The 24,180-nt window shown below is 44.2% G+C and overlaps 1 protein-coding gene across 5 annotated transcripts in view; it reads left to right on the plus strand.

Annotated features, from left to right (window-relative positions):
* Positions 1-24,180, plus strand: part of LOC108924087 (alpha-actinin-1-like) — a 36,188-nt gene that overhangs the window by 6,883 nt on the left and 5,125 nt on the right. For 3 of the 5 annotated variants that reach the window (XM_018735234.2, XM_018735229.2, XM_018735231.2), the window contains exons 2-17: positions 3,785-3,899; positions 4,216-4,335; positions 8,497-8,583; positions 8,759-8,846; positions 10,406-10,484; positions 10,925-11,006; positions 11,373-11,458; positions 14,540-14,632; positions 17,591-17,821; positions 20,117-20,264; positions 20,577-20,727; positions 21,124-21,232; positions 21,322-21,462; positions 21,729-21,911; positions 22,026-22,160; positions 23,836-24,015. In XM_018735234.2, the coding sequence (XP_018590750.1) occupies positions 3,785-3,899; positions 4,216-4,335; positions 8,497-8,583; positions 8,759-8,846; positions 10,406-10,484; positions 10,925-11,006; positions 11,373-11,458; positions 14,540-14,632; positions 17,591-17,821; positions 20,117-20,264; positions 20,577-20,727; positions 21,124-21,232; positions 21,322-21,462; positions 21,729-21,911; positions 22,026-22,160; positions 23,836-24,015 (2,028 nt within the window). Of the gene's footprint in view, positions 1-3,784; positions 3,900-4,215; positions 4,336-8,496; positions 8,584-8,758; positions 8,847-10,405; positions 10,485-10,924; positions 11,007-11,372; positions 11,459-12,906; positions 12,993-14,539; positions 14,633-17,590; positions 17,822-20,116; positions 20,265-20,576; positions 20,728-21,123; positions 21,233-21,321; positions 21,463-21,728; positions 21,912-22,025; positions 22,161-23,835; positions 24,016-24,180 lie in introns of all 5 variants that reach the window. The other 2 variants (XM_018735230.2, XM_018735232.2) reach the window with 1 other exon arrangement.

A 24,180-nucleotide genomic window follows, 5' to 3' on the forward strand; every position in this document is an offset into this window, starting at 1 on the left:
TATGTTAATCACGCGACTGACTTTTTCATAGATGTTAGGGTTAACTAAAATGTCCGATTATTTACATTATTTAACCCCGCCTTTTAAATGTGTAAAATAAAGCCTTGGGTCACCGTATTGTAATTATCCCTTAGCTCTGCTGTTCGTGCATATCGAACCCGATTTATCCGGGTTCATCGAGGAGGCAGAGGCGAGCAGCGCTCGCGGTGGATTCCTGCGAGAGTTTGCTGCAAAGCCGAGATTTTCGCTTTATATGTTATGCTCTTCTAGATAATGCAACATAAACACCTCCCCAAAACAGAAACTCCTTGCCGCTTCCTGCCATCACTTGCAATGTAGCATTTCTCCCCTGCACATGACCACTTAAACAAAGGTTTGTATCTCAAGCTTATTTAACATTCATAAATGATCCTGCAAAAGGCAGCAGCATGTGGCATAATGCTTCACGCTATGGCCTTGCAGCAGTGAGACCTGGCTTTGAATTCCTCTTCCTCCTGTATCAGCCTTAAGCTACATTCTTACCATGAACTGCTCTTCTAGAGACATTGCCATGCTGTAAAAATGGGTAAATAATGGAAAGTTAATCTAACATTCTAAAAGGCTTTGTGTCCTTAAAAATGAATTAATAAAATAAGAACAGGATAATTTGATGAGTGTGGGAGGCAGAAATTATCAATGCCGAACCAGAAGCTTACCCAACATAAGAGGCTGTCCATCCATTTAAATCTCAGCATTCTGACCATTCGCTTTACTGAAGATAATGTATAACTGAGGTTGGGGAAGAGTAAAATGGGCAAATGGTTTAAAGAAATTGAGATAACTTGGCACGTGTCTAGCACACTCTTCCACTGGCTTTCTGTGCATGTGAGAAATTATAAGGGAGAGAGAAAAAGACATGGGTTTTTGACAGATGCATCACAGAGAAGCTTATTATGTTCGGCTTTTGTGGTTACTATGGCAACTTCCTTGCCTGCATTTGCTGTGTGTGTTTTTTTTTTTTTCTGCGCAGAAGAGGATGTGTCTAAGAGGCAGTGCTTACAGGAAGCCTGGAGACAGAGACCTCAACACAGACAGCACTGCAAAACATAAAATTTCCCAGTGCTGCATAGTCTGACATGGTGTGTGTGTGTGTGTGTGTGTGTGTGTTTGTGTGTCTGGGGGTCACAGTACACGCTGAAAGGCCACAACGCAAAGGAGTATGCCCCATGCGCTTCCGGCACGTTTGCCCGAAGTGCATCTGAAAAAGGGAGGCACCCTGTTTACGCTGCCTATGCACCCCGCATTACCCTGCTCTGCGTTGTCTGATGTCTATAACTTGTGCAAGTGTCACAGTCCATCTCACATGGCCTCAATACACATGAGAAGACCTGATGCCCGTCACTTAAGTGCCTGCCTAAACTCTCAATAGGTCGAAGCCATGATCTGAGCGCGCGCTGTCGTGGTGAAGCATTGCTCCGAAAGCTTTCGCGTGTAACCCGTATCAGAAGAGCTGTAGAAGGTTCACATCCTCATCCTAATCCCCTCTTTGTTCCTGCACTGCGACGTGCCCTCCCTGATGAAGCCGGCGTTAAATAAGCCATGCAAATCAAAAGAAGGCTACAGTGCACCGGTACTTTTCATGTCAGTGTCTGCTGCGCAGATGGTGAGCACGTGCAGGACTGAAAGAGAAGATAGATGAGTATCTTGCTCCATCGCCCCATATCTGCTGCACATAGTGGGCCCACACCGAGCCTCAGGTCTTCTGTAGGGTGGGGTTTGAGGGCTCTCCTTTGATGCCAGGCCTTTCCCATTTGGCGGAAAAACTGAATATTAAATTGAACTTGCATCAAAGAGGGTGAACAAGAGCAGTTCTGATATTTTACAAACCCAACCAGGCACTAGAAACTCAAGTGCTGTGTGTGTGCACATTCTCCGTTGCTGCTATCAACACGCCAGTATGTGGATTACTGGTTTACTTGAGCAATCTCCTTTCTCATGTGCGCGCATCGTTTCGAAAGTGTGTTACCACAGTCAGAGGAAGCAAATGCAGGATGTGTGCTGTGTGGGGGAGTTTGACAGTGTAGGCTGTGAACCAGAAGATGAGAGGTGTATCTTTCCTTTTATAGGGCTGTGGATGAACTGTCTCATCACTGACATGCAATCAGAATTTTATCCTGACACAAAGTGTTGCTGTTATTATTACTTAGCATGCAAATGGAAAAATAGGTCTTTTCTATCCAGAGTGACTCTTAGCCCTGTTTCTCTCTGGGTGTCTGTGAAAAAATTTTCTGTTCTTAGTTTTTTAAGGATTTAACCATAAAAAAAAAATGCCCTTTAATTTCAGAAGTTTTAAGACTGAAAAATATATAACCCTAAAGGGTAAGCTGGCCCAGCTGATAGCGTAGTGGTTGAAGCTGCTGCCTTTGTCCAAAAGGTTGTGGGTTTGAATGTCACCTCCAGCTATAGTACCTTTGAGAAACACACTTACTCAGAATTGCTCTAGTAAAATTACTCAGCTCTGTAAATGGGTAAATAACCATAAGTCACTCTGGAGAAAAGCTTCAGCTAAATGAATCAATGCAATGTAAGTATAAAATGCAACTCCTTGTTAGATGGTCCATCAACCTTTGGTGCCTTTCCCAGTTCTAATGTCATTTTTTTGCAAGTTTGCTCAGCGGCATTTTCTTGGGAGATTTATAATTTCATACAGCTGGCACTGAGTACTTTTACATAACAAGACTGGTACCTGTTACAGGACAGGGCTCACCGCTGTTTATCCCAGCGACATCCAAAATGGAAAAAAAAACAAGAGGTGATTTCAGTCATCAGGAGGTCAATAAATATTTCTCATCTGAGCATTAATTGCTAGTGGACACCAGTCAAGTCAATAGTATTGCCTGTTTATTTCCTAAGACAACAAGAAATAATATATTTGTGGTGTTTCTGTGAAAGATCTGAAGCACGTGCTCCAGGCTTTCGTAGGAGCTTGGGTTGGTTATACATGGAGTCCGTTAAATAGCACGGCCAGCAGTTGACCTTTAATTTCGGTAGGTGGTGAGCCACATGCGAGTTGTGCATAAGATTGTCAGCTACATTCACATGCAACATCTGCCTTGCAGTAGAAATCTGGCTACAAGAGCAAGGCAGCTATAGACCTCTAAAGGCTGAATTGTGGACCATCTCCATGCTGATTTATTCTTCTCAGGAACACTGTATGCCTCCATGCCATTGTTGGTGGGAGATCCTGTTGAGCTTTATAATCCCACTCCTGATACCACGTTAGGCCTCTGTCAGTTTTTTTGACAATCTTTGATTAGTTGTCCTTGTTTTGGGATGGTGCAAGTCAACCTGGAGAGCACTGCTGGCCCAGAAATGTCCAGACAGGCAGCATGATGAGCCTGAGTATATCACACCCCCTTTTGGATGTGGTGGTCTAGTTGCCCAAACTCTACACTAAACTAAACCATAAAAAAACTCATATTGGTATTGCTACCCCACCAGGGGGTCTCCAATAAAGCTTTTGTGTAGCGATTGCATTTTTTTCAAGGAGGCCTATCCACACGTAAAACATACTCACGATTGGCACACGTGAAATACGCTCCGAGATACAGGGCTCCTCATGCAGGCTTGCTGCGAAACCTGAGCGCTCCTGCAGCACAGCCTCCCTGCACACAGACTCCATGGTAACAAGATTCTAGAGCAGAAACTATCCTTTGTATGGAACACAAATTGGGGACCTTTTTTGCAGACTCTGCTGTTTCTGCAATGTCTTGGGTTCAGCGACTTCTCTCCCTGATCCCCACAGACTTTCACTGCCTGGTGTAACTCCCACCTGAGGAAGGCTGGCACACAGATCGAGAACATAGAGGAGGACTTTCGAGATGGCCTGAAGTTGATGTTGCTCCTGGAGGTCATTTCAGGTCAGTTCACATGTCTGTGTCTCTGAGCATGACCATGGCGATAGTATGGGGCTTGTGGTAATCGTGTGAGCAGTGGGCTCCACTCATGAAATTATGGATGGATTCTGCAGCTCGTTCTGTTTAGTCATGCTTGACACTGAAAATAGGGCCAACGGCTGTGTGATGAATATGGTTGCTTGTGAGCGCTGCTTCTTGACACTAGAGCCATGAAAGATGTGATGCTATAGTAGTGGATCAAGGACACTAAAGCCACAGGTGACCTATAATCATTCTGGCTCGTCACCACCCCCGGCTTCAATGTTATTCCTCTTTCCAGGAGAGCGTCTGGAAAAGCCAGAGAGAGGAAAGATGAGAGTGCACAAGATCTCCAACGTCAACAAGGCTCTCAATTTCATCACCAGGAAAGGGGTCAAGTTGGTGTCCATTGGGGCCGAAGGTAAGTGTGGAACATCTGGTGAATGCTGCCTATCAGAGATCACCACCAAATAACTCACAAAGCTATAGTCTTTGAGTCTCACTGTATCATAGCTCCTTATAGGTGAGAGAGCCAGTCTGAATTTGTCTATTTTGGTATTATTCCTTTGGTTGTTACACTGAATTGGTCATCAACGTGACATCGATGAACGCATTGTGCCGAAATGCATCTGTCCCATGAAAAAAAACTGCTTTGGTAAGCTCTTGTATGCAGTCCCACTTTTGCTTTAGTTTCATATATAACAGGAATTTCTGAGCTTGTACTCAGTACAGCAGTGCTTTTGATGGGAAAAACAGAACTGGTCCTGTCCAAGGTTCATTGTGCATTATTCAGAAGCAACCAAAACGTGTAGCGGAAGTAGCTGTGTGGAGAGTCAGTGGGAGTTAACGTGTCCACCTGACTGATCCCGAAACAGAATAGAAACTCATGCATACAGACAAAGCTACACGGAGTATTAATGTTATGTGTATGCAATATGAAGCAACATGTTAAATGTGCTAATTAATTTAGGAACTTGAATAAGTCATTAAGTTTGCTGCAGTAGGTTAATGAATGGTTCTAATTTAAGAAGTGAAATCTATAATCAGTCTGGAATTTTCTGGCAGCATAGTGAAGAGGTGTTCGATGTATTCATTTTTCAGTTTGTCGTGATCAGCACTTCAGTTACACGATGAGGGATGGCTGGATTGCATTTTAGCACTCTTTTGCTGCATAGCAACCTTACAGAGTGGGTTTCGTTTGCATTTCACGGGAATGTGTGAAAATGCGTTTCTCAAGTGTGCAAAGTTCATTTTCAAAGTGCAAGACAGAACAGCTGTATTTTATAAGTGCTACTCAATAAATGCTTGTCTAACTTACAAAGGGTTAGTCCCAAAGGATCAGTCTTAGGTACTTCTTCATGCCCAAGTAAGAAGCAATTAGATTTGCTGAAACATGTCATGAAAATTATATTATGATGCCATAATGTCCAACTTAGAACATGACAGACGCATACTATTGAAAAACAAAAATACCTGTGGTAAAACTCAATTCATATAGAATTTGATTTGGTTCCTGTGTGTTTCAGTGGGCGCTGTATAGAAAAGTAGATAGGAAAATTACATTTATGAATTTAGCAGATGCCTTTTCCCACTCTCTTACTCATTTTCCTTAACTGCTTATCCAAGTCAAGCAATATAAATTATTTTTAAACTAGTATTTAGGTGACACCTTTATCCAAGATGACTCACTAAATACTACACTAAACTACCTACTATCATTGACACATTTGTAACGGAATTGAAATACAGTTTACGAGCTCTCTCAATCAGAAATTTTTCTCAGTTTATAACAATAATTTAATTTATAACAATTCTTGGCTTTTGATACCCAATGTTTTGATTGATGGAAAAAAAAATCTGTATAATGAAATTTATCCAAAGTATGTTTCGAAAGAAAACATGAAAATCCTGTGTTGCACGATTGAAGCAGAAGTGCAATAATGTACTATATTTGGCATGCTTGCACCCAGATCTCTGCATTTCTTGGCTTGTTAGGAATGTGAGAATGTTGGTCGGAATTATGGGAAGTGCATAAAATTCCATAAGAATGTCTATCAGCTATATGGGTGTGTTATTTAATTGAATAACTGTGGAAACAACAAAGCAATTGACAGGAAATGTCAACTGATGGCTTTTTGCTATGTATGTGCTTTTTAGCAGCATTGTGCAGTTTTAGAAAGTTGTTCACAATAATGATGTTTTGCTTATCCTGTGGAGAACTGACCAATTAAAAAGAAAAGTGGGCATTACCCCAGAGCAGTAAGTGTGTAAATGTGTTTTATGGTGTGCTGAAGTCATGGGTTGACAGTTACATAGGCATTTTAGAGTGTTATAGTGATATTTGGAAAAGTTGGTTTGGGGTTTTTGGATGGGCTCAGAAAATATTTTTTTTAAATATTAAATATCATATTTCCCATTTAAAATAATGAGAAATTGGCTTTTGGTATCCAAAATTTCAATATATACATTGTTTTCAGGAATGGATTCATTTCATAAGGGATGCCTGTTCTAGGGTCAATTTAGGGTCATCAATTCACCTGAAACCCATGTCTTTGGGCTGTGGGAGGAAATCCTTGCAAACACCAGATGAACATGTAAACTCCACACAGATCAAGCTGGGACTGAACCAACTTCCAGTTGCACTGTTCAGGTGCTGTGAGGTACCAGTTAAGGTACCACTGCATCACTGTGCATATGTTGCAAAAACAGGGAGCATCCTCCAGAGCTGAGTACCCCGTTGAATTTTCATCCTTTATGCTGTACTATACGCTAAATCATTATTCTTGTCACCCTGAATATGGCATGGGCAAATATGTTCAGTGGAGTTTATTTGAAATATTTAAGACTTTTTTTGTTTATTCTGGACCGTGTAATTTTGGTGGCACAGTGCCTATAATGATTTTACAAGCCATTTTCTGGATTCCTTGGCGTCTTGCTCTGAGACATGTTTTTCTACCAGTAGCTCTTCAGCCGTGGCTGAATGTAGACATTGTCATGTCCATGCCCGCATCACAATCGACAGCACCTGACACTAGTCAAGCACCAGACATCAATCAGTACACACACCCTTAAAAGACCCTCCTCAGCTCCCATTCCCTTGCAGAAACTCGCTGAGTCAACTGTCCCATCTGCGCCATGTCCTGTTCTTCCTCATCCCTTGCTTCCTGTCTCTGTTTCCCGGCTTCTGACCCTTCGCCTCGTCCCCTGACCACGTCCATGGATCCTCGCTCTCACTCTGACCATGGATTGACCAACTCTTTGCCCGTCCCCGACACCAAGAACTTGCCTGATCCCTTGGTTCCTGATGACCGATCCTGCACTTGGGTCCAGCCGCCCCTGTGCCTCCATCTCCGTGTGACAGACATGGTCATTTTGTGGACTTGTACAGTGAAGACAATGAACAGATGTGCTCAAATTAGATGAGGCTGGGGTTATCACATGCTTGCAATCTAGACACAAGAGACTGATGACCTGCTCTTAACAAGCATAACCAAGCAACCACATGACCAAAGCATGCATTTGGGTCTACCATGACTAGCATGATGGTTTTCTTTTAAAAACTAGGCCATGGCTATCGTCTTCAAAGTACAACTGGCTGAAGTTCGTTTGCGCTGATCTAATGTAATTGTTGAAGTAATCTGATTGAGTTAACATTTCTCTGAATTTTTTTATTTCTTTTGTTGAGAAGTTTGTTTAATTTTGTAATGACTTTTAAGATAATATGTTTTTAACGTTCAAGTAATGTCACAGTGTGTGTGTGTGTGTGTGTGTGTGTGTGTGTGTGTGTGTGTGTGTGTGTGGTGTTATGGTGCAAATGGAAAAAAACAGGCCTGCATGGATATACTACCATCTATCTTCACTAACCACTTGCCCAGGTCAAGACCACAGTGGTCCAGGGTCTATCCTGGAATCACAGGGCACCAGGACGATGGGAATTACACACTGGACAGGATTTCAGTCCATCAGAAGGCAGCCACGCACATTCACTCACCTATCCACACACTACAGACAATTTAGCGTCACTGTTACACCTGAACTACATGTCTATGGACTATGGGGGGAAACTGGAGCACCCAGAGGAAACCCACACCAACAGTGTGAGAACATGCAGACTCCACAAAGGCTGATCCAGATTTCAATTTCTGTCCAAACAGCTCAAGCCCTGTGAAGCTGCAGCATTATGCACTGTGCCACCCTAGAGTAAAGTTTTTTTTTTCTGCATTTTGGTAAAATTCTTTGCAGATTGAAAGCTGCAACCCAGTGCTCTGTGTCACTGCAGAAGGGTTGTGATTGGGACCATTGCATTATGCACTGTAGTTGAAGACAAGTTCCTCTTGGGCTGAAAAGTATCAAATTATTTTTGGTTGAGTGTATTTCTCTATAACTCAGAATTTTCAATGAGCATTGTGCCTCTTCCACCCTCTGCTAATTTATTGTTGTAATAGCAAGAAAGCAATGAAATGTAGCAGCTGATGCATTAGTGGCACGAACGAGTGAATCCATGAAGTTTCCTGCACATCATTAAGGTAACAGCACACATGTTGTGGAGGAGCTCATTGATGCCGGTTTCTGTTTCCCACAGAAATTGTGGATGGAAATGCCAAGATGACCTTAGGAATGATCTGGACCATCATCCTCCGCTTTGCCATCCAGGACATCTCTGTGGAAGGTACCTCTCTATGGTACTTTTACAGTCCAACACACTAGGACTCCGGATAAATTCAGGAAATTCTAGAGGAGTTTGCATTGGAGTTGTACTTTTACATTTAGCGATGCCAAACGTGCGCACATAATCTTACTTCCTTTGAACTTTCGTTCTACCTTGTTACCATTTTTTCTCACAGAGACGTCAGCCAAAGAGGGCCTGCTTTTGTGGTGCCAGAGGAAGACGGCTCCCTACAAGAATGTCAACATTCAGAACTTCCATATAAGGTTAGTCTGCAAAGAAATGTGAATTGTGCCCAATGTGACGAGACCTGAGCAGCAGCATAATTCCTGTGGCTGGATCTGAAACAATCTGATTTGAATATGCAGACCACCATAACATATCCCTCTGTCTCCTAAAAAGGAGCAGACATGCAGTAAAAGTGGAGATGTGTGTAAGATCCTATTTTCCATTCTTTTTCCATTTGACTGTGGCAATATTCATTGTGGTCAAAATAATGCAATGTGCCGTTGGTCATTTTCATTTTCATTTTCATGTTGCACCAAGTACAGAGTGGATGTGCTGGTGCTCCATCCGAACAAAGCACCTCTATCAAGTGGAATCGTTCTGGAATGCAAAGTTACTTTTGGGAGACTCTCTGAATTGTTAGTTTTGTTCAGAGGCAACAGTCTGTTTAATTGCCAATAAAATGCCAAAAGACACAGCTAACATGATGTCAGTAGTAAAGTTTGTCAACCTTACACTGTGCTCACATGCTCATTACAGTGCACCAGGTAGTAAATCAAACAGAACCCTGCTGATCACTGTAACTGATAGATATATAATATAAACATATTGTTGTCTTAAATGCCTTCTGTGAAGCAACTGGCCCTGAAAAGGGATCGTGTTCAGCATTGTTTTGGACCGCGTTGCGACATAAAAGAAGTAGACCGGAAGGGTAGGTTTGTTCTAGAGCTCTAGGAATGGGGATGCTGTTCATACCTGCCTGGATGGGCGCAGGAGACGTTGCCATGAGCAGCGAGACGTGACGCTCAGACAAGTGGCTTTGATCTGGGCCTGAGAGATAGCTCTGATTTCCGAAGAGCGACGGACGGGAAACTGAGAGCTCTGTGGTGTTGAACAGGAGCACAATGTCCCCCTTATCACTTTATCGCTTCCCCAGAAGTATCCATGTCCACCTTCCCTTTCCCCTCATGCCTTCTTTCTGGGTTGACTCACAGAATCAGGCCTCTGTGTGAAATTGAAATTATGTTCCATGCTAAATTTATGAGCTGTTCGGTGTGGCAACTCAGTAAAAACATAAGTACCATGTAGCAAACATGTGTTGGATGTATAATTGACCCTTAACCCCTATAGGGGAAACAGATCTCCAATGGGGGGGGGTTGTTCTGAGCCAGGCCACTTTGAGTGGAATCATCTGGACCGCAGCTGTCGAGACATTTCCTATGGGATGCATTAAAACAACCAGTAACAGTTGTAAGTAACAATGAAAAATGCTGGTGCCTTGAGAGTGAAAGTCAACATGAACTGTACAATGAATCAATAAGACAGAAGAGGTTGTTTTATTGCGAATATAGTCCTTACTAAAGGTCATGCCTAACAGTGACCTTTAGCTGTAATGGTCTTCACAGTATAGTAGGGCTCCTCAAGCTTCATGGCTTCGATGTGCTGCAGACTGACCTACTGAGCTGACCAGTCACACAGGATGTCTAGAACTGTGTTTTATGATCTGCATGATGCCATAACAGTTTATTCTTTGTCCCTTTGTTACTCTTTCTTTTCACTGCTTGCTGCAATCCTCCCCCACCCTATTTCTATCTGTCAGCTGGAAAGATGGTTTGGGATTTTGCGCGCTCATTCACAGACACCGTCCAGAGCTCATTGACTACGGTAAACTGCGCAAGGTAAGTGTGTAGTAGCGCAAATAGACATTAATTATCCCCAAAGGAGCACTGCCTCGTTTCCTGTGCTTCTGGAATAGGCTCCGGACCATCGTGATCCTCCATTAGCCAAACAGTTATCAGTAGTGAGTGAGTGAGGTTGTGGATGCAGATGTATGTGTATGAAAACACGTTTGTATACATATGCTATGCAGTGTATATAAGGAAACATTCTTGCATTTCCTTGAGAGATCTGTGTTCATACTTAACACACAAATAAATATTTTAAATTTCACATTCTTATTAGGTGATAAAACATGCAGTGTCGGTGAGTAAGAACTGTACATCAAGCACGTTTGGACAATGAGTCGCCTACATCGTCAGGCATGCTGTAGAAGAGCACTGTCGGTTATATACAAATGCATTGTGGGAAAAATCATATGGTTTTTACGTTCCACCCACAGGATGACCCCATGACCAACCTGAATACTGCTTTTGATGTAGCTGAGAGGTATCTGGACATCCCCAGAATGCTGGATGCTGAGGGTAAGAACCATGGGGACAGAGGTGGGGTGTGGAGGAACAGCAGGTTATGGGGATGGGTCATGGATATGACCAATCCACAGGCCCTCGTTATAGTAGTGCAACTGGGCCCCACTCAGAAAGATCTCAGCACTCAAGGTCTCCACACTCACCTATGTGACTCTCATTGCACATTTTGGCAGTTAGAGTCTTTGTGGTGCGCAAGTAATTAGCATAACCACGAGTCATTTTCTTGATCACAGTGCCACATATGCACTCTGCTGACATATTGTTTGGGTATTTCAAGGAAAAGTTTAATAAACTACAAGCTGATTATGGTTGTTAGTCATATTTGACGTGCCTCCCCCCAAATTCCCTCTCTCCACACAGACATTGTGGGCACTGCCCGCCCGGATGAGAAGGCTATCATGACCTACGTCTCTAGCTTCTACCATGCCTTCTCAGGCGCCCAGAAGGTATCCCAGGATCCACCTCTCATCCCCCCCCCTCACCTTCCCTATTCGTTTCCCTCCTAACAGTGCTGTTCTCTCCCTGCAGCTCACAGCTCTGACCCCAGGGGTCGCTCTCCTCCTATTTCCGCATGGTGTTCAGTCGCCAGCTGCATGATGGAAAACCACCACTCTCACAGCTGGGGGTACAAAGCAGGCTTCCAGTTCAATTACCCATAACCCCTCAAGCTCCAGTTCCAGCATCTTCTTTTTACTGCATTTATTATTGTTTGTAGTCCTATTAGATGGAATTGGCGTATGGATCAGTACATATGCAGCTCATATTAGTGCTTTGAAGAGTCTCACGGTGTGAAACTGTATTGCAGGCCTGTCGCCCACAATGACAGGGTTATAAAGCAGAGCCTTTGCTAGAATTATTGGTTCTGCTGCTTAAACTTTATTGAACCCATTCTTGCTGTGGTAATTACCTTTAATAATAATCCTTGGTCTCAACATTGCAGTGGCTACGGTTGCCCAGAGAGGAAAATGTGTATGTATGATGCTGTTGAAAGCATAAGCAGTTTTTAAGAACCTCATGCATTACTATTAGAGCTCGGGATGCTCTCTGGCTAATGGCACTCCGCTGTGGCTCGTATTTGGCACGAGGACGCAGCGGTTGAGCTCTTGTAAAATGACTCTGGCTGGAATGTCATGCAAGCATCAACGCTTTTTTTTAATGACGCGTGGTTTCAGTTTGTTTTTCACACAGGAGGCTGGTTGGAGAATGCTTTATAGACTTCATTTGAGGAGCCGTCTGCACAGCTGGAGGAGTTTGTCTCTGGCATTTCACGTACACTGCGTTGCTCAACAGTACAACTGGAGCATGAATCCCGAATCCAAACCACAGCTACTTACCAAAGATTTAGTTTTCTCATGAGAAAAATCCAAGATTATCCTCACTTGCTCTGTAAATCACCCAACATGAGAACATCCACTGAATTAATAAATCAGTAAATAAATAAATAAGTAAACAGAGAAAACTCAGCTTTGTGGGATTACAGCCACGAGGGAGTGGTGGAATAGTATTTGATTTATTTATCTGGCAGGATACTGAGAATGCTGCTGGTTCGGGGGAGTACGCGCCGTAGGTCCCTTTCAGTCAGGAGATGGGATAAGGGGAACAGAGTTGTCCCTCGATAACCACAAAGAAACATCTTTTCACCTGAAGCCGAACGAAGCTGCAACTTATATGATTCCCCTGAGGTCCCTGAGGCTGATCCGTTTCAGGAGCTAGATCTGAAACTATGTTACACACCCTTGTACCCTTCCTATTTCTGGGACTGGAGCCTGCTTGTGCCTGCCGCCTTCGCCCTGGTATGGGCACCATTTGCTTTTTTTTTTTTTTGCCTCTGCACACTTTTACTTTGCATATCTCTCTCTGTCTCTCTGCCCCCTTCCCCCACTTCCTTGGGCAGACATCATTAGCACCTTGAGGCCTGATGAGAAAGCCGTCATGACTTATGTCTCGTGTTACTACCACGCGTTCTCAGGCAAGCAGAAGGTGAGCTCCCACCTGCCCCGGCCTCCTTCCCCCACAACCTTGCTCCCCCATCCAAACGCATGCCCTTTGTCTACAGCTGCCTCTGCCCTTGGCCACCTTCGTCGATTCCGCTCGCAGTGACAGAAGAGTCCGTGCTCCTGTTTTCGAGGCTGTTCGAACTTATGAGATGTGCTGAAGATGACATTTCCTGCAGTCTGCTCGCAATCACACAGGCCAAGATGGCTTTGCTTCATGAGTTCCTGCTCCAGCAGTGTTAATCAAGGACTGAAAAGCAAAGAATTTGTTATAAGGGGCATTTATGCTGTTCTTCCATTACATAATTAAATCCCTCTGAAATCCCCCATGCTGTGTAATATTTCCTGCACTTACTGGGGAACCGTGGGTCCGTCGGAGGGTTGTGCTCGTTTCTGCGTGCGGACGGAGTAATGGAGTAATTGTGTGGCTCTCCATCTTGGCGTAGGCTAGCCTTGCGTGGGCAGAATTGTGCGCTGCGAGACAGGGCCTATCTCTGGCTACTCGGCTGGTTGGAGAAGGAGAGCAAAACTAACTGATCGTCCTCCAGAAACCTTGAAGGCTTTCTGCTTGCCAGTGGTAGGACCGGATTCTGGCAGTGGTGTTATATGTGCCGCAGCCTCCTGCTGTCAGCTCGCGGAACTGCAAGCAACGTTTGTTCCGTTCTTTGTTCCATCCGTCCATGTTTGGAACAAGGCCCCGACTCTCTGCAAGGTTTGTTTAGACACGACAGAGCAGTGCGGCTTTTGTTTTGTCACACAATTAGTTTATCATAGACCTAATGACTGCAGCTACTGCACAGCCAAAGTGTTGCTTGGGCTGCCAACTTTTGTCCAATAAGTGCTCATGGGACCATAGTTCCAGAAGAGCCTTATAAGGCAGCCACGCGCTTCTCATGGTCTGACCTTCTGTTGTACACACTTCGGTGCCTGCCTTATACCTGGCCAGTTGTCACTCTGTTTCCTAACAAAGCCTTTGCGCCTATGTGACACAGTTTTCAGCTGTTCTGTGGCTACCTTCTCTCGTAGCAGTTTCCATCCCAAGAGAAGCTAGATCTTGGCTTCATACATTTTGACCAAATGGCCTGTAGATTGCTTTGGAAAATAGCATTGTTTTCCCAGTTCCCCAAAAGGAGAAATTCTGCTGTATACTGTATGGGTTGCAGTTAACGCACTGTATCAGCTGCAGAAGACAAAAGATGCTAATCAATAAAAATATTCTCAAAATGCTAAATTATAATTATTACTTTTTTTGATTGTCTTTGGTGGCTCTTCGCCATGAGGAATCGAGTTCTAAAAATGCTTATTGTGACTGGGGCTCTTTTGACAGGACAGGAGCTAAATTCCTTGCTTTCCAGAGACCCGTTAGCTGTTCCCATTGGAATGAACTTAATTAAGTGTTATCGAGCACAGCTAGCTTATGTCTCGAAATAGACTCAAGCGCAGTTCTCCAAACTTAGAATTTTGTCATTTTTCCATGACCACTTTTGGGAACCAAATTCTTACCTGGCTTTGGGCACTGTCTTCATCATCCAGGCGGAAACGGCAGCCAATCGGATCTGCAAGGTGCTGGCGGTGAACCAGGATAACGAGAGGCTAATGGAGGACTATGAGAAGCTGGCGAGCGACGTGAGCATATCCGCCTTCTCTCTCTGGTTACCCGTACTATCCTTCTTGTTTCATTCACCAAAACCTCCTCCACTAGGGCCCACTGCTCCATTAGTGCAGCTGGTTTACAATTCTAAAGATCCTCTCCATTTGTTTTTGTTGCTTTGGGCACATCAACATTTGTAAGTGTCACACCTCACGTCTTGGTGTAGGGCAGGGGTGGGCAAACTTTTTGACTCAAGGGCCACACTGGGTTTTAAAATTTGACAGGCAGGCCGGGCCAGTAGCAGATGGGGGGGGGGGATGAACTAATATAAATTACATGTGAAACACACACACACTTTCTGAACTGCTTGTCCCGTTCGGGGTTGCGGGGACTTGGAGCCTAACACAGCAACTCAGGGCGTGAGGGGGAGGGGACACACCCAGGACAGGATCCCAGTCCGTCACAAGGCACCCCAAGCGGGACTTGAACCCCAGACCCACCAGAGAGCAGGACCCGGTCCAACCCACTGCGCCACCACGCCCCCTCTACATGCGAAACCCATTATTTAAAAAGTAAAGAAAACTTTTATTCAGTTTCAGTGGGAACAGTTTTGTTGGTCACCCTTTTTTTGCCAGCACGTCTAAGTTTGGTGTCAGTTTAGCTGTGGCAATTCTCAGGACAGATCTCAGGTGTTCGTCAGTTAACTAACTGGGATCTGTGGCGTGCTTTGTTGACGTTCATCACGCTGAACGTCTGCTCACACACGTAGGCAGAGCCAAACAACACCAGCATCTTTTGTGCCATCTGCCGGATGTTTGGAAACTGGGTTTCGTTTAGTGAAGCATAAAACCCATCCAGTTTAAGGGAGTTGAACTTCTCCTTTAAGACGGAGTCACACTGAAGATCTATCAGTTCCAATTGCAACTCCTGGGGCGCTGTTTCAGAGTCCAGTGACAGGGGACATGACACCAGCTGAAGTGACTTCTCAATTTTTTTCAAGATCAGAGAATCGACGGCAGAATTCTCCGTGCAGGTCGTCCAGTGATTTGCTGTATTTCTTCGCATGATAGACTCGGCTTCAGCAGAGGTCGGCAGTATTTGGAGTGCGCCATCTAGTGGAATCAACTGAAACGCAGGGTATTGCAGGAAAAAGGCGAAATGAATGCTGTCTTTAGGACAATTCTGTAAATACCCAAGTTTCAAGTTTATTGTCATAGATACAAGTACCATGTACATGTATCATGAAAATCTTCCTGAATGCTTCTCCACAGACTATGGGCAAGGACAATAGGAATACTGCACAAGCAAAACAATGACAAACAAAACAGTGTCAATGACAGTAAATAACAATAGCAGCAGTGACAGCAATAACAATAAATAATGGTAACAGTAGTAACAATAATGGTTAACAGTCAGAGAACTCAGAACGAGGGAATGAGAATGCTTGAAGTGGCAGTGTAATTTACCAATGTGCTTGGGAGGAGCGGTCCAACTCTAGTTACTCAAGGTGGCACATTGGTTAGTGTTGTATACTCTTACAGCAGTGGGGTAAAAGCTGTTCCTGTACCTAGCGGTGCGGGTTCGAATAGACCTGAGTCGCTTTGCAGATGGCAGGGAAGAGAAAAGTGCCCGTGCCGTAGTTTGCCCACCACTGGTGTAAGGGGGAAAGTGCTTCCTCTGGGTTTTTTTTTTAACACTGGAAAATAATACCAATACTTTTTAGTGCCAAAGTTGTTTACTAAAGTCCAAAGCAAGTGGGAAAAGGAGCCACACACAATTTTTACAAAAGTTCACTACACTTCACATGTGCCATCAGATACACAAACAATATACACTTACACCACCCTCTTGCAAGAGAGCAAATGAATCCTTTAAATAGCCTCAATTCAATGTTGTAGCAAGGACTGAACCATTTATATGAAGAGGGGTACCATAATGGTTTAGATCAGAACCAAGTACAACACTGACCTACATATGTTAAATTGCATAGCAAGACCTTGACATAAATTTGTGCATAGTTTCAAGTTTCAAGTTTTTATTTGTCACATACACAACCATACTTAGTATGACGTGCAGTGAAATGCTTTTCTGACTATCCATAATACAGACTGATAGAAGAGATAATATAATATGATATAATATACACATTGACTGAAACCGCTTGTCCCAAGCGGGGTTGCGGCGAACCAGAGCCTAATCCGGCAACACAGGGCACAACGCTGGAGGGGGAGGGGACACACCCAGGATAGGATACCAGTCTGTCGCAAAGCACCCCAAGCGGGACTTGAGCCCCAGACCCACCGGAGAGGAGGACTCGGCCGCACGCACGCACGCACGCACGCACGCACGCACGCACGCACGCACGCACGCACGCACGCACGCACGCACGCACGCACGCACGCACGCACGCAGAGTGTGAAACCACTTGTCCCAAGCAGGCTCACAGCAAACTGGAGCCTAACCCAGCAACACAGGGTACAAGGGGACACACCCAGGATGAGATGCCAGTCCATCGCAAGGCACCCCAAGCAGGACTTGAACCCCAGACCCACTAGAGAGCAGGACCCGGGCAAGCCAACTGCACCATTGCGCTCCCCTAATATAATATAACATAATATAATATAATATATTATTGCTATTGTATATATTGCTCTGTCACAATATGCATGCATGCAAGGTGCCAAGTCAAACCTAACCCATAGCAACCACTCGCTTGGTTTTCAAGGCAAGTCAAGGAAGGAACAAAGACTGTCACGATAAGACAGAGTTAATTATAATCCACGATATCGTACAGTTGTCAAGTATGTGTGATCTGCTTCTCCCTTTGATACATGATGCTTCATTTTGAATCACTTCCCACACTCTGCTTTATGCTCTCCACTTTCTTCCTTCGCATCATACCATTAATGACTGATTCCTCCTTTCTCTCGATGTCTCCCCTTTGGTCCTGTCCCATCCCACCCTGTGCCTTGTCCCACCTCCTGTTTTCTCAGCTGCTGGAGTGGATTCGGCGCACCATCCCCTGGCTGGAAAATCGGGTCCCGGAGAACACCATGGCAGCCATGCAGCAGAAGCTGGAGGACTTTCGGGACTACCGGCGCTTGCATAAGCCACCCAAAGTGCAAGAGAAGTGCCAGCTGGAGATCAATTTCAACACCCTGCAGACGAAGTTACGACTCAGCAACCGGCCTGCGTTCATGCCCTCTGAGGGCAAGATGGTCTCGGTACGACCCTTCCCGTATACACCACAGTAACAGCTCTGCTCTTTACCAGCACAACTTTGTTGTTCCCCTGAAGAGGGCAAATGTATCTGTCAGACTTAGCTGTTGGGCAGTTAATTGCTTTAATTGTGTGTCCCATATTATGATATCCCTCCATAGGGCTTCAGAGCATCAGATAAATGCAACAGCACACTTTTCCAATGAAAAGGCCAGTGCTGTGCACAATGCTGTGAGATTTATAGGTGTTCAAGAAGATAATTTTAGGATATGTGATTTTGGTCTTGTAACATTCTTTCATGTGATATCTCAGGACATGATTGTGAGTTTGTTAGTGAACATAATAATGTCTCCAAGATGATTATGCATTAATAATATGTTTACTGTGCTGACCATATATTTCTGAAAAAGTTAGATAATTTTACATGCAATCCATGACAATGTAGTTTACATTTTAACTGCATTTTACTAGAGGCTTAACATACATATATAAGTTCTGAGAAAATATCTGTGAAACCTTTGGAATTACTTGGATTTTTGCCAAAACGTGGTTAAGAGCTAATCTTCATCTAAATCATAACAATAAAGTCTTAGTTAAACAGACAGTTTTACAATTTTGTATTTTTCCATATCTTTATGGAACAAATGGTTTAACCAAGGTCATTGATGAAAAACGTTTGAAAACCTCTAGGTTAATGACATTTTGAAAAGAGGGTGATTGGAGCCAGGTGTCTCAGTCGGTTCAGGTATAGGTCTGTTCTCTCTTGCTGTATTAAAAAAACATGTTTGGTTACTGAGCGGGGTGCGGTGGCGCAGTGGGTTGGACCGCAGTCCTGCTCTCCCGTGGGTCTGGGGTTCGAGTCCCGCTTGGGGTGCCTTGCGACGGACTGGCGTCCCGTCCTGGGTGTGTCCCCTCCCCCTCTGGCCTTACGCCCTGTGTTGCCGGGTAGGCTCCGGTTCCCCGTGACCCCGTATGGGACAAGCGGTTCTGAAAATGTGTGTGTGTGTGTGTGTGTGTGTGTGTGTGTGTGTGTGTGTGTTTGGTTACCTGCCCTTCACAAAGAAATTCTGTTGAAGTGTAGTATAGCTTGATCAAAAAAGACTTCAGAGGACCTGAAGAAATGTTGAAGGTCATATGACTAAGAAGGTTTACAAAAGTCATTCTAAAGACTTGGGCCTTCATCAGTCCAAGTGTAAAGACGTGTGCCTTCATCAGTCCACAGTCAGGCAGACAGTTTATGAATTCAGCACTGTTGCTACCCTTCCTTAGAGTGGGTTTCATACAATGATCAATGCAAGGGTAAACCATACAAATCCTTAAAGAAGTGGAAAAGAACCCTAGAGTGATGGCTAAGGACCTGTTGTACTTGATAACATCTTTGTTCACAAGTCTACTATAACAAAAAACATTGAACAAGAGTGGTTTTCATCAGAAATTACCATGGAGGAAACTGCTGCTGTCCAAAAAACATTGCTGTTCATCTCAATTCTGCTAAAGACCATCAGGATGTTCCACAGCACAACTGAAACAAAGTTTTGTGAACAGATGAGACAAAACTTTGTAAATGTACACAGTGATATAGTTTGGAGAAACAGAAAAACTGCATACCAAAACCAAAACCTGATCCCAGCTACAAAGCATGGTGGAGGGAGTATAATGTTGTGGGGCTGCTTTGCTACTTCAGGGTTTGGGCATCTTGTAATCACTGAAGGCTCAATGATTTCCAAGTTGTATTAAGAAAATTCTAAAACAGAATGTTTAAGGTATTTGTCTGAGAGCTAAATCTCAGTAGAATTTGGGTTGTACAACATGGAAATGATCCAAAACACAAGTAAATCAGCAACAGAAGAAAGTCTGTATTTTAGAATGGCCAAGTCAGGGTGCTGGCCTCAGTCCCATTGAAATGCTGTGGCATGAACTGAAACAGACCATTCAGGCAAGACATCCTGAAATTATCCATGAACTCAAATAGGTTTGTATAGAGAAATTGGCCAAAGTACTTACCAGCTGCTGCGTAAGGCTGATCAGCAGAGCTTACTTCCAGTAAAAGAGGTTTTCCACATACTTTTTCCATTAATGACCTTGACTGTTTAAACCATTTGTTCAATAAAGATATGCCAACGTAAAATGTGTGTTGTTTCTTAAAAAAGTCTTTATTACTGTGATTTAGGTGAAGATCAGATCATGTTTTAGGAGCTGTTCATTTAGAAATCAAGACAATTCCAACAGGTTCACAAACTTTTCCTCACAACTGTACTTAGTTTGGAGAAATGACTATATCCGCCCCTTTCTGCGGTCAGGACATCTCCAATGCCTGGAGTGGCCTAGAGGGAGCAGAGAAAGGCTATGAGGAGTGGCTTCTGAACGAGATCCGCCGACTGGAGAGATTGGACCATCTGGCTGAGAAGTTCCGACAAAAAGCTACCATTCACGAGGGATGGACTGCAGGTACCTCAAGGCACTTTGATAAATAAGTCATTTTAGCTACATACCATGAACATCAGTGTTTTATTCAAGTCAGTGTTGGCTTCTGTTTAACTAATTATTTTAAACTATTTTCTTTGAGTACAGAAAATTGATGAATAATTTGATTTTCAGTGTTGTTGTGGGTCAAAAGGGTTCTTTTATGTCCTTTAATGCATTGTATTAACCAACTTTGAACGCAGAAAATGAATGTAGTGGTCATCTGAACCTCAGATAATAACTATGTATGTTACTCCTTTGGTCATGACAGTAAAACAATTCTTACTCCTCTCCCAGGCAAGGAGGACATGCTCCAGCAGAAGGACTTTGAGACTGCCTCCTTGTCAGAGATCAAGGCCCTGCTGAAGAAACACGAGGCCTTTGAGAGTGACCTGGCTGCTCATCAGGATCGTGTGGAGCAGATTGCTGCCATTGCACAGGAGTTAAAGTGAGAAGCGAAAGATGCAATTAAGTTGGCAAAAGAGTTGGATCATACCGACAAACATGAAAGTTCTGTATAAAAAAAGCATTTCCTACCTCAGTCATTTACCAGATGACCTGTAAGAAATTAAAATTATGGACTGATCTTTCCAAAATTCCTTCATCCATCAATTATCAATAACTGCTTGTTCAGTACATGCTTGTGGTGATTTGGTGCCTATCCCACAAAGACAGGGCGTGAGGCAGGGTACATTCAGAACAGGATGTAACGACAATCACACTCTCAACACTCATACATTCACACAGGCGCTGTAAGGCATTGTTACCCGTGTTACACCATCATGTCGCACCTCTAAATTGTAAAATGTACATGTAATTATGTTACCTTTTGCTTTCAATAAAGTGAGCTGGACTACTATGATTCGCCGAGTGTGAACGCACGCTGTCAGCGCATATGTGATCTGTGGGATTCCCTGGGAGCGCTGACCCAGAAGCGCAGTGAGGCTCTGCAGGTGGGTAGACGGGGATCTGGGTCTGCAAGGTGAGGAACTTTCTCCATTCCATAACTCCAACACTCTCCGCTTTTGTCTCTGCCATCCAGAGAACGGAGAAGCTGCTAGAAACAATCGACCAGTTGTACCTGGAATTTGCCAAGAGGGCAGCGCCCTTCAACAACTGGATGGAGGGTGCAATGGAAGACCTACAGGATACATTCATTGTCCACACCATCGAGGAGATCCAGGTGAGCTAGAGGAATGTTGTTACACATATTCTCCACTGTGGAAATTCAGTTGTTGGTGTTTGTTGGCTGTTGTGTTTTATTTTGTGAGCTGTCATCTGTGTGCTGTTGGCTTGCAGCAGAATCTATGAGACAATTTGACTTTCCATGTAACATGTTGCATGGCTGCTTTATTGTTAAGTCCCTGATTGCACCAAATAAGAGACTGAGTATCAGTGGCTGTTCTTCCACATTGATTTGCATCTGTGTGTATAATGGATGTGTTTCAGGGTCTGACTGCAGCTCATGAGCAGTTCAAAGCCACGCTTCCTGAGGCAGATAAAGAGCGTCAGGCCATCCTGGGCATTCACAATGAGATTACCAAGATTGTCCAGACCTACCATGTCAACATGGCGGGCACCAATCCCTATACCACCATCACCCCTCAGACCATCAATGCCAAGTGGGAAAAAGTAACCTGTCTTCTTGGAAGTTGTACAAATCTGTTTGCACTGTTAAACTTTAGGGAAAGTAAGACAAATATGGACTCATGCACTTAGATTGACCCAAGCCCTCGCTGCACCTAGGTGAGACAGCTGGTCCCCCAGAGGGACCAGGCACTGGTTGAAGAGCATGCAAGGCAGCAAAATAATGAACGTCTTCGCAGACAGTTCGCCAGTCAGGCCAATGTCATTGGGCCCTGGATTCAGACCAAGATGGAGGTGAGTCTAGATCAAACTGAACTCTGAGAGAGCCTTTAATTCAGTGTCAAGGCAAATTGAGTATTTTTGTAATTAAGGACAAGTATTTGGTATTTTGTGAAACCCCTGTTCCGGTGACCTATAGGGATTTCAAAAATATGCCTCAGTATTGAAATGGGTTCAATACCTCTGTGGCATTGTAGAACCCAGTAAGGAAATATGAATGTCTGTAAGGAAATTTCATTGGGTTTAATATACATGTGGTCCCCGATCTACAATAGGGTTATGTTCCACGAAACCCATTATAAGTTGAAAATATCGTAAGTCGAAAATGCATTTAATACACATAAACACACCTCTTGTCATCGCGAACGAGGTGAAGGCGAGGCGTTGTTGTTGACTCCCAAATGCAGATGTGTTTTAAGACACAAAAAAAGGGGCAGGCAAACACCGTTGTTGTTATCGGGATTCGCAGACGGGATTCCGTAGGACGAGATGAGAGACGTGGTCAAGAAGCACGGAAAGGTCCATAGCGAGAAGGCAGGAATGAGGAAGAAGGATGAAGGAAAACACTGGTCGCGGAGACGCGCTGGAGATGCAGTTGCTCAAGACAAGGTTCCGTGAGCAGGTGTGCTGGCACGGTTCCTTTATACCCGTCCTCTCTGATCGGTGGCAGGTACAGGTGTCATGCATGTGCCCGTGGACGTGACACCTCTTCATGACAGACTGGAAGATGCGGATCGCTGCCGCTGCCCAGCATCATGAGAGCGTATCGCACCGCATATCACTTGCCCGGGAGAAAATCAAAATTCAAAATTTGAAGTTCGGTTTCTGTTCAATGTCTATCACCAGCTCACCATCTTAAAGTCGAAAAAAATCGTAAGTCGAACTATTGTTAAATCGGGGACCACCTGTATATTTATTTTAGATGATTAAGCTCAGCTACTGATCTTAAATGAGAATTTTTGGTTGATAAAAGAACAGAGACATAGAATACAAAACTTCCAGTATATTCTAAGCCAAGGCTAGAGCACACACACACACAAGTGGGGTTGTGGCGAACTGGGGCCTAACCAGGCAACACAGGGCGCAGGGCAGGAGGGGGAGGGGACACACCCAGGATGGGATGGCACTCCGTTGCAAGGCGCTCCAAGCAAGACTCGAACTGCAGACCCGTCCGAGAGCGGGACCCGGCCAAACCCATTGTATCACCATGTCCCCCAGGTAGAGCACACTGCTGGTAAAATTTAAGAAAAAGTGAAATTTATGATAATTATAATTACTGATACAATTTAATTTGGTGGAAGTAGCATTATAAGGTGACGGTACATACCTGTAAATTGTGAATTGTGTTTGTTTGATTATAGATAGTCGGGGGGCAGTGGTGCAGTGGGTTGGACTGGGTCCTGCTCTCTGGTGGGCCAGGGGTTCGAGTCCCACTCGGGGTGCCTTGTGACGGACTGGCGTCCTGTCCTGGGTGTGTCCCCTCCCCCTTCCAGCCTTACGCCATGTGTTGCTGGCTTAGGCTCTGGCTCCCCGTGACCCCGTATGGGACAAGCGGTTCAGACGGTGTGTGTGTGTGATGTGTGTGATTACAGATAGGTATGTTAGTGACTGAGCACTTTCAGATATTCTAATGCAACATGGTGTCCTCTCACCCACTGTGTTTTGTGTGTTTGGGGCTGTATCTCCCCAGGAAATTGGGCGCATCTCCATTGAGATGCATGGGACCTTGGAGACTCAGCTGACACAGCTGCGCCAGTACGAGAAGAACATCGTCAACTACAAACCAAAGATCGACCAGCTGGAGGGGGACCACCAGCTCATTCAGGAAGCTCTCATTTTTGACAATAGACACACCAACTATACCATGGAGGTAACATCACTAAACTGTCTCCAAACCCCTTGCAACATACTAGGAAGTACTGAGTGCCTTTTTTACAACTTTTTAAGCCCTTGTCTTTGGGGAAGACTATCTACAGTTTTTTAAAACCCTGTAGTGCAGCATAGGGGTTTAAAGAAATCAACATTTTTTGCATTG

This window comes from Scleropages formosus, chromosome 1 (assembly GCF_900964775.1).
Source record: "Scleropages formosus chromosome 1, fSclFor1.1, whole genome shotgun sequence".
In the NCBI taxonomy this organism is placed as follows: Eukaryota; Metazoa; Chordata; class Actinopteri; order Osteoglossiformes; family Osteoglossidae; genus Scleropages; species Scleropages formosus.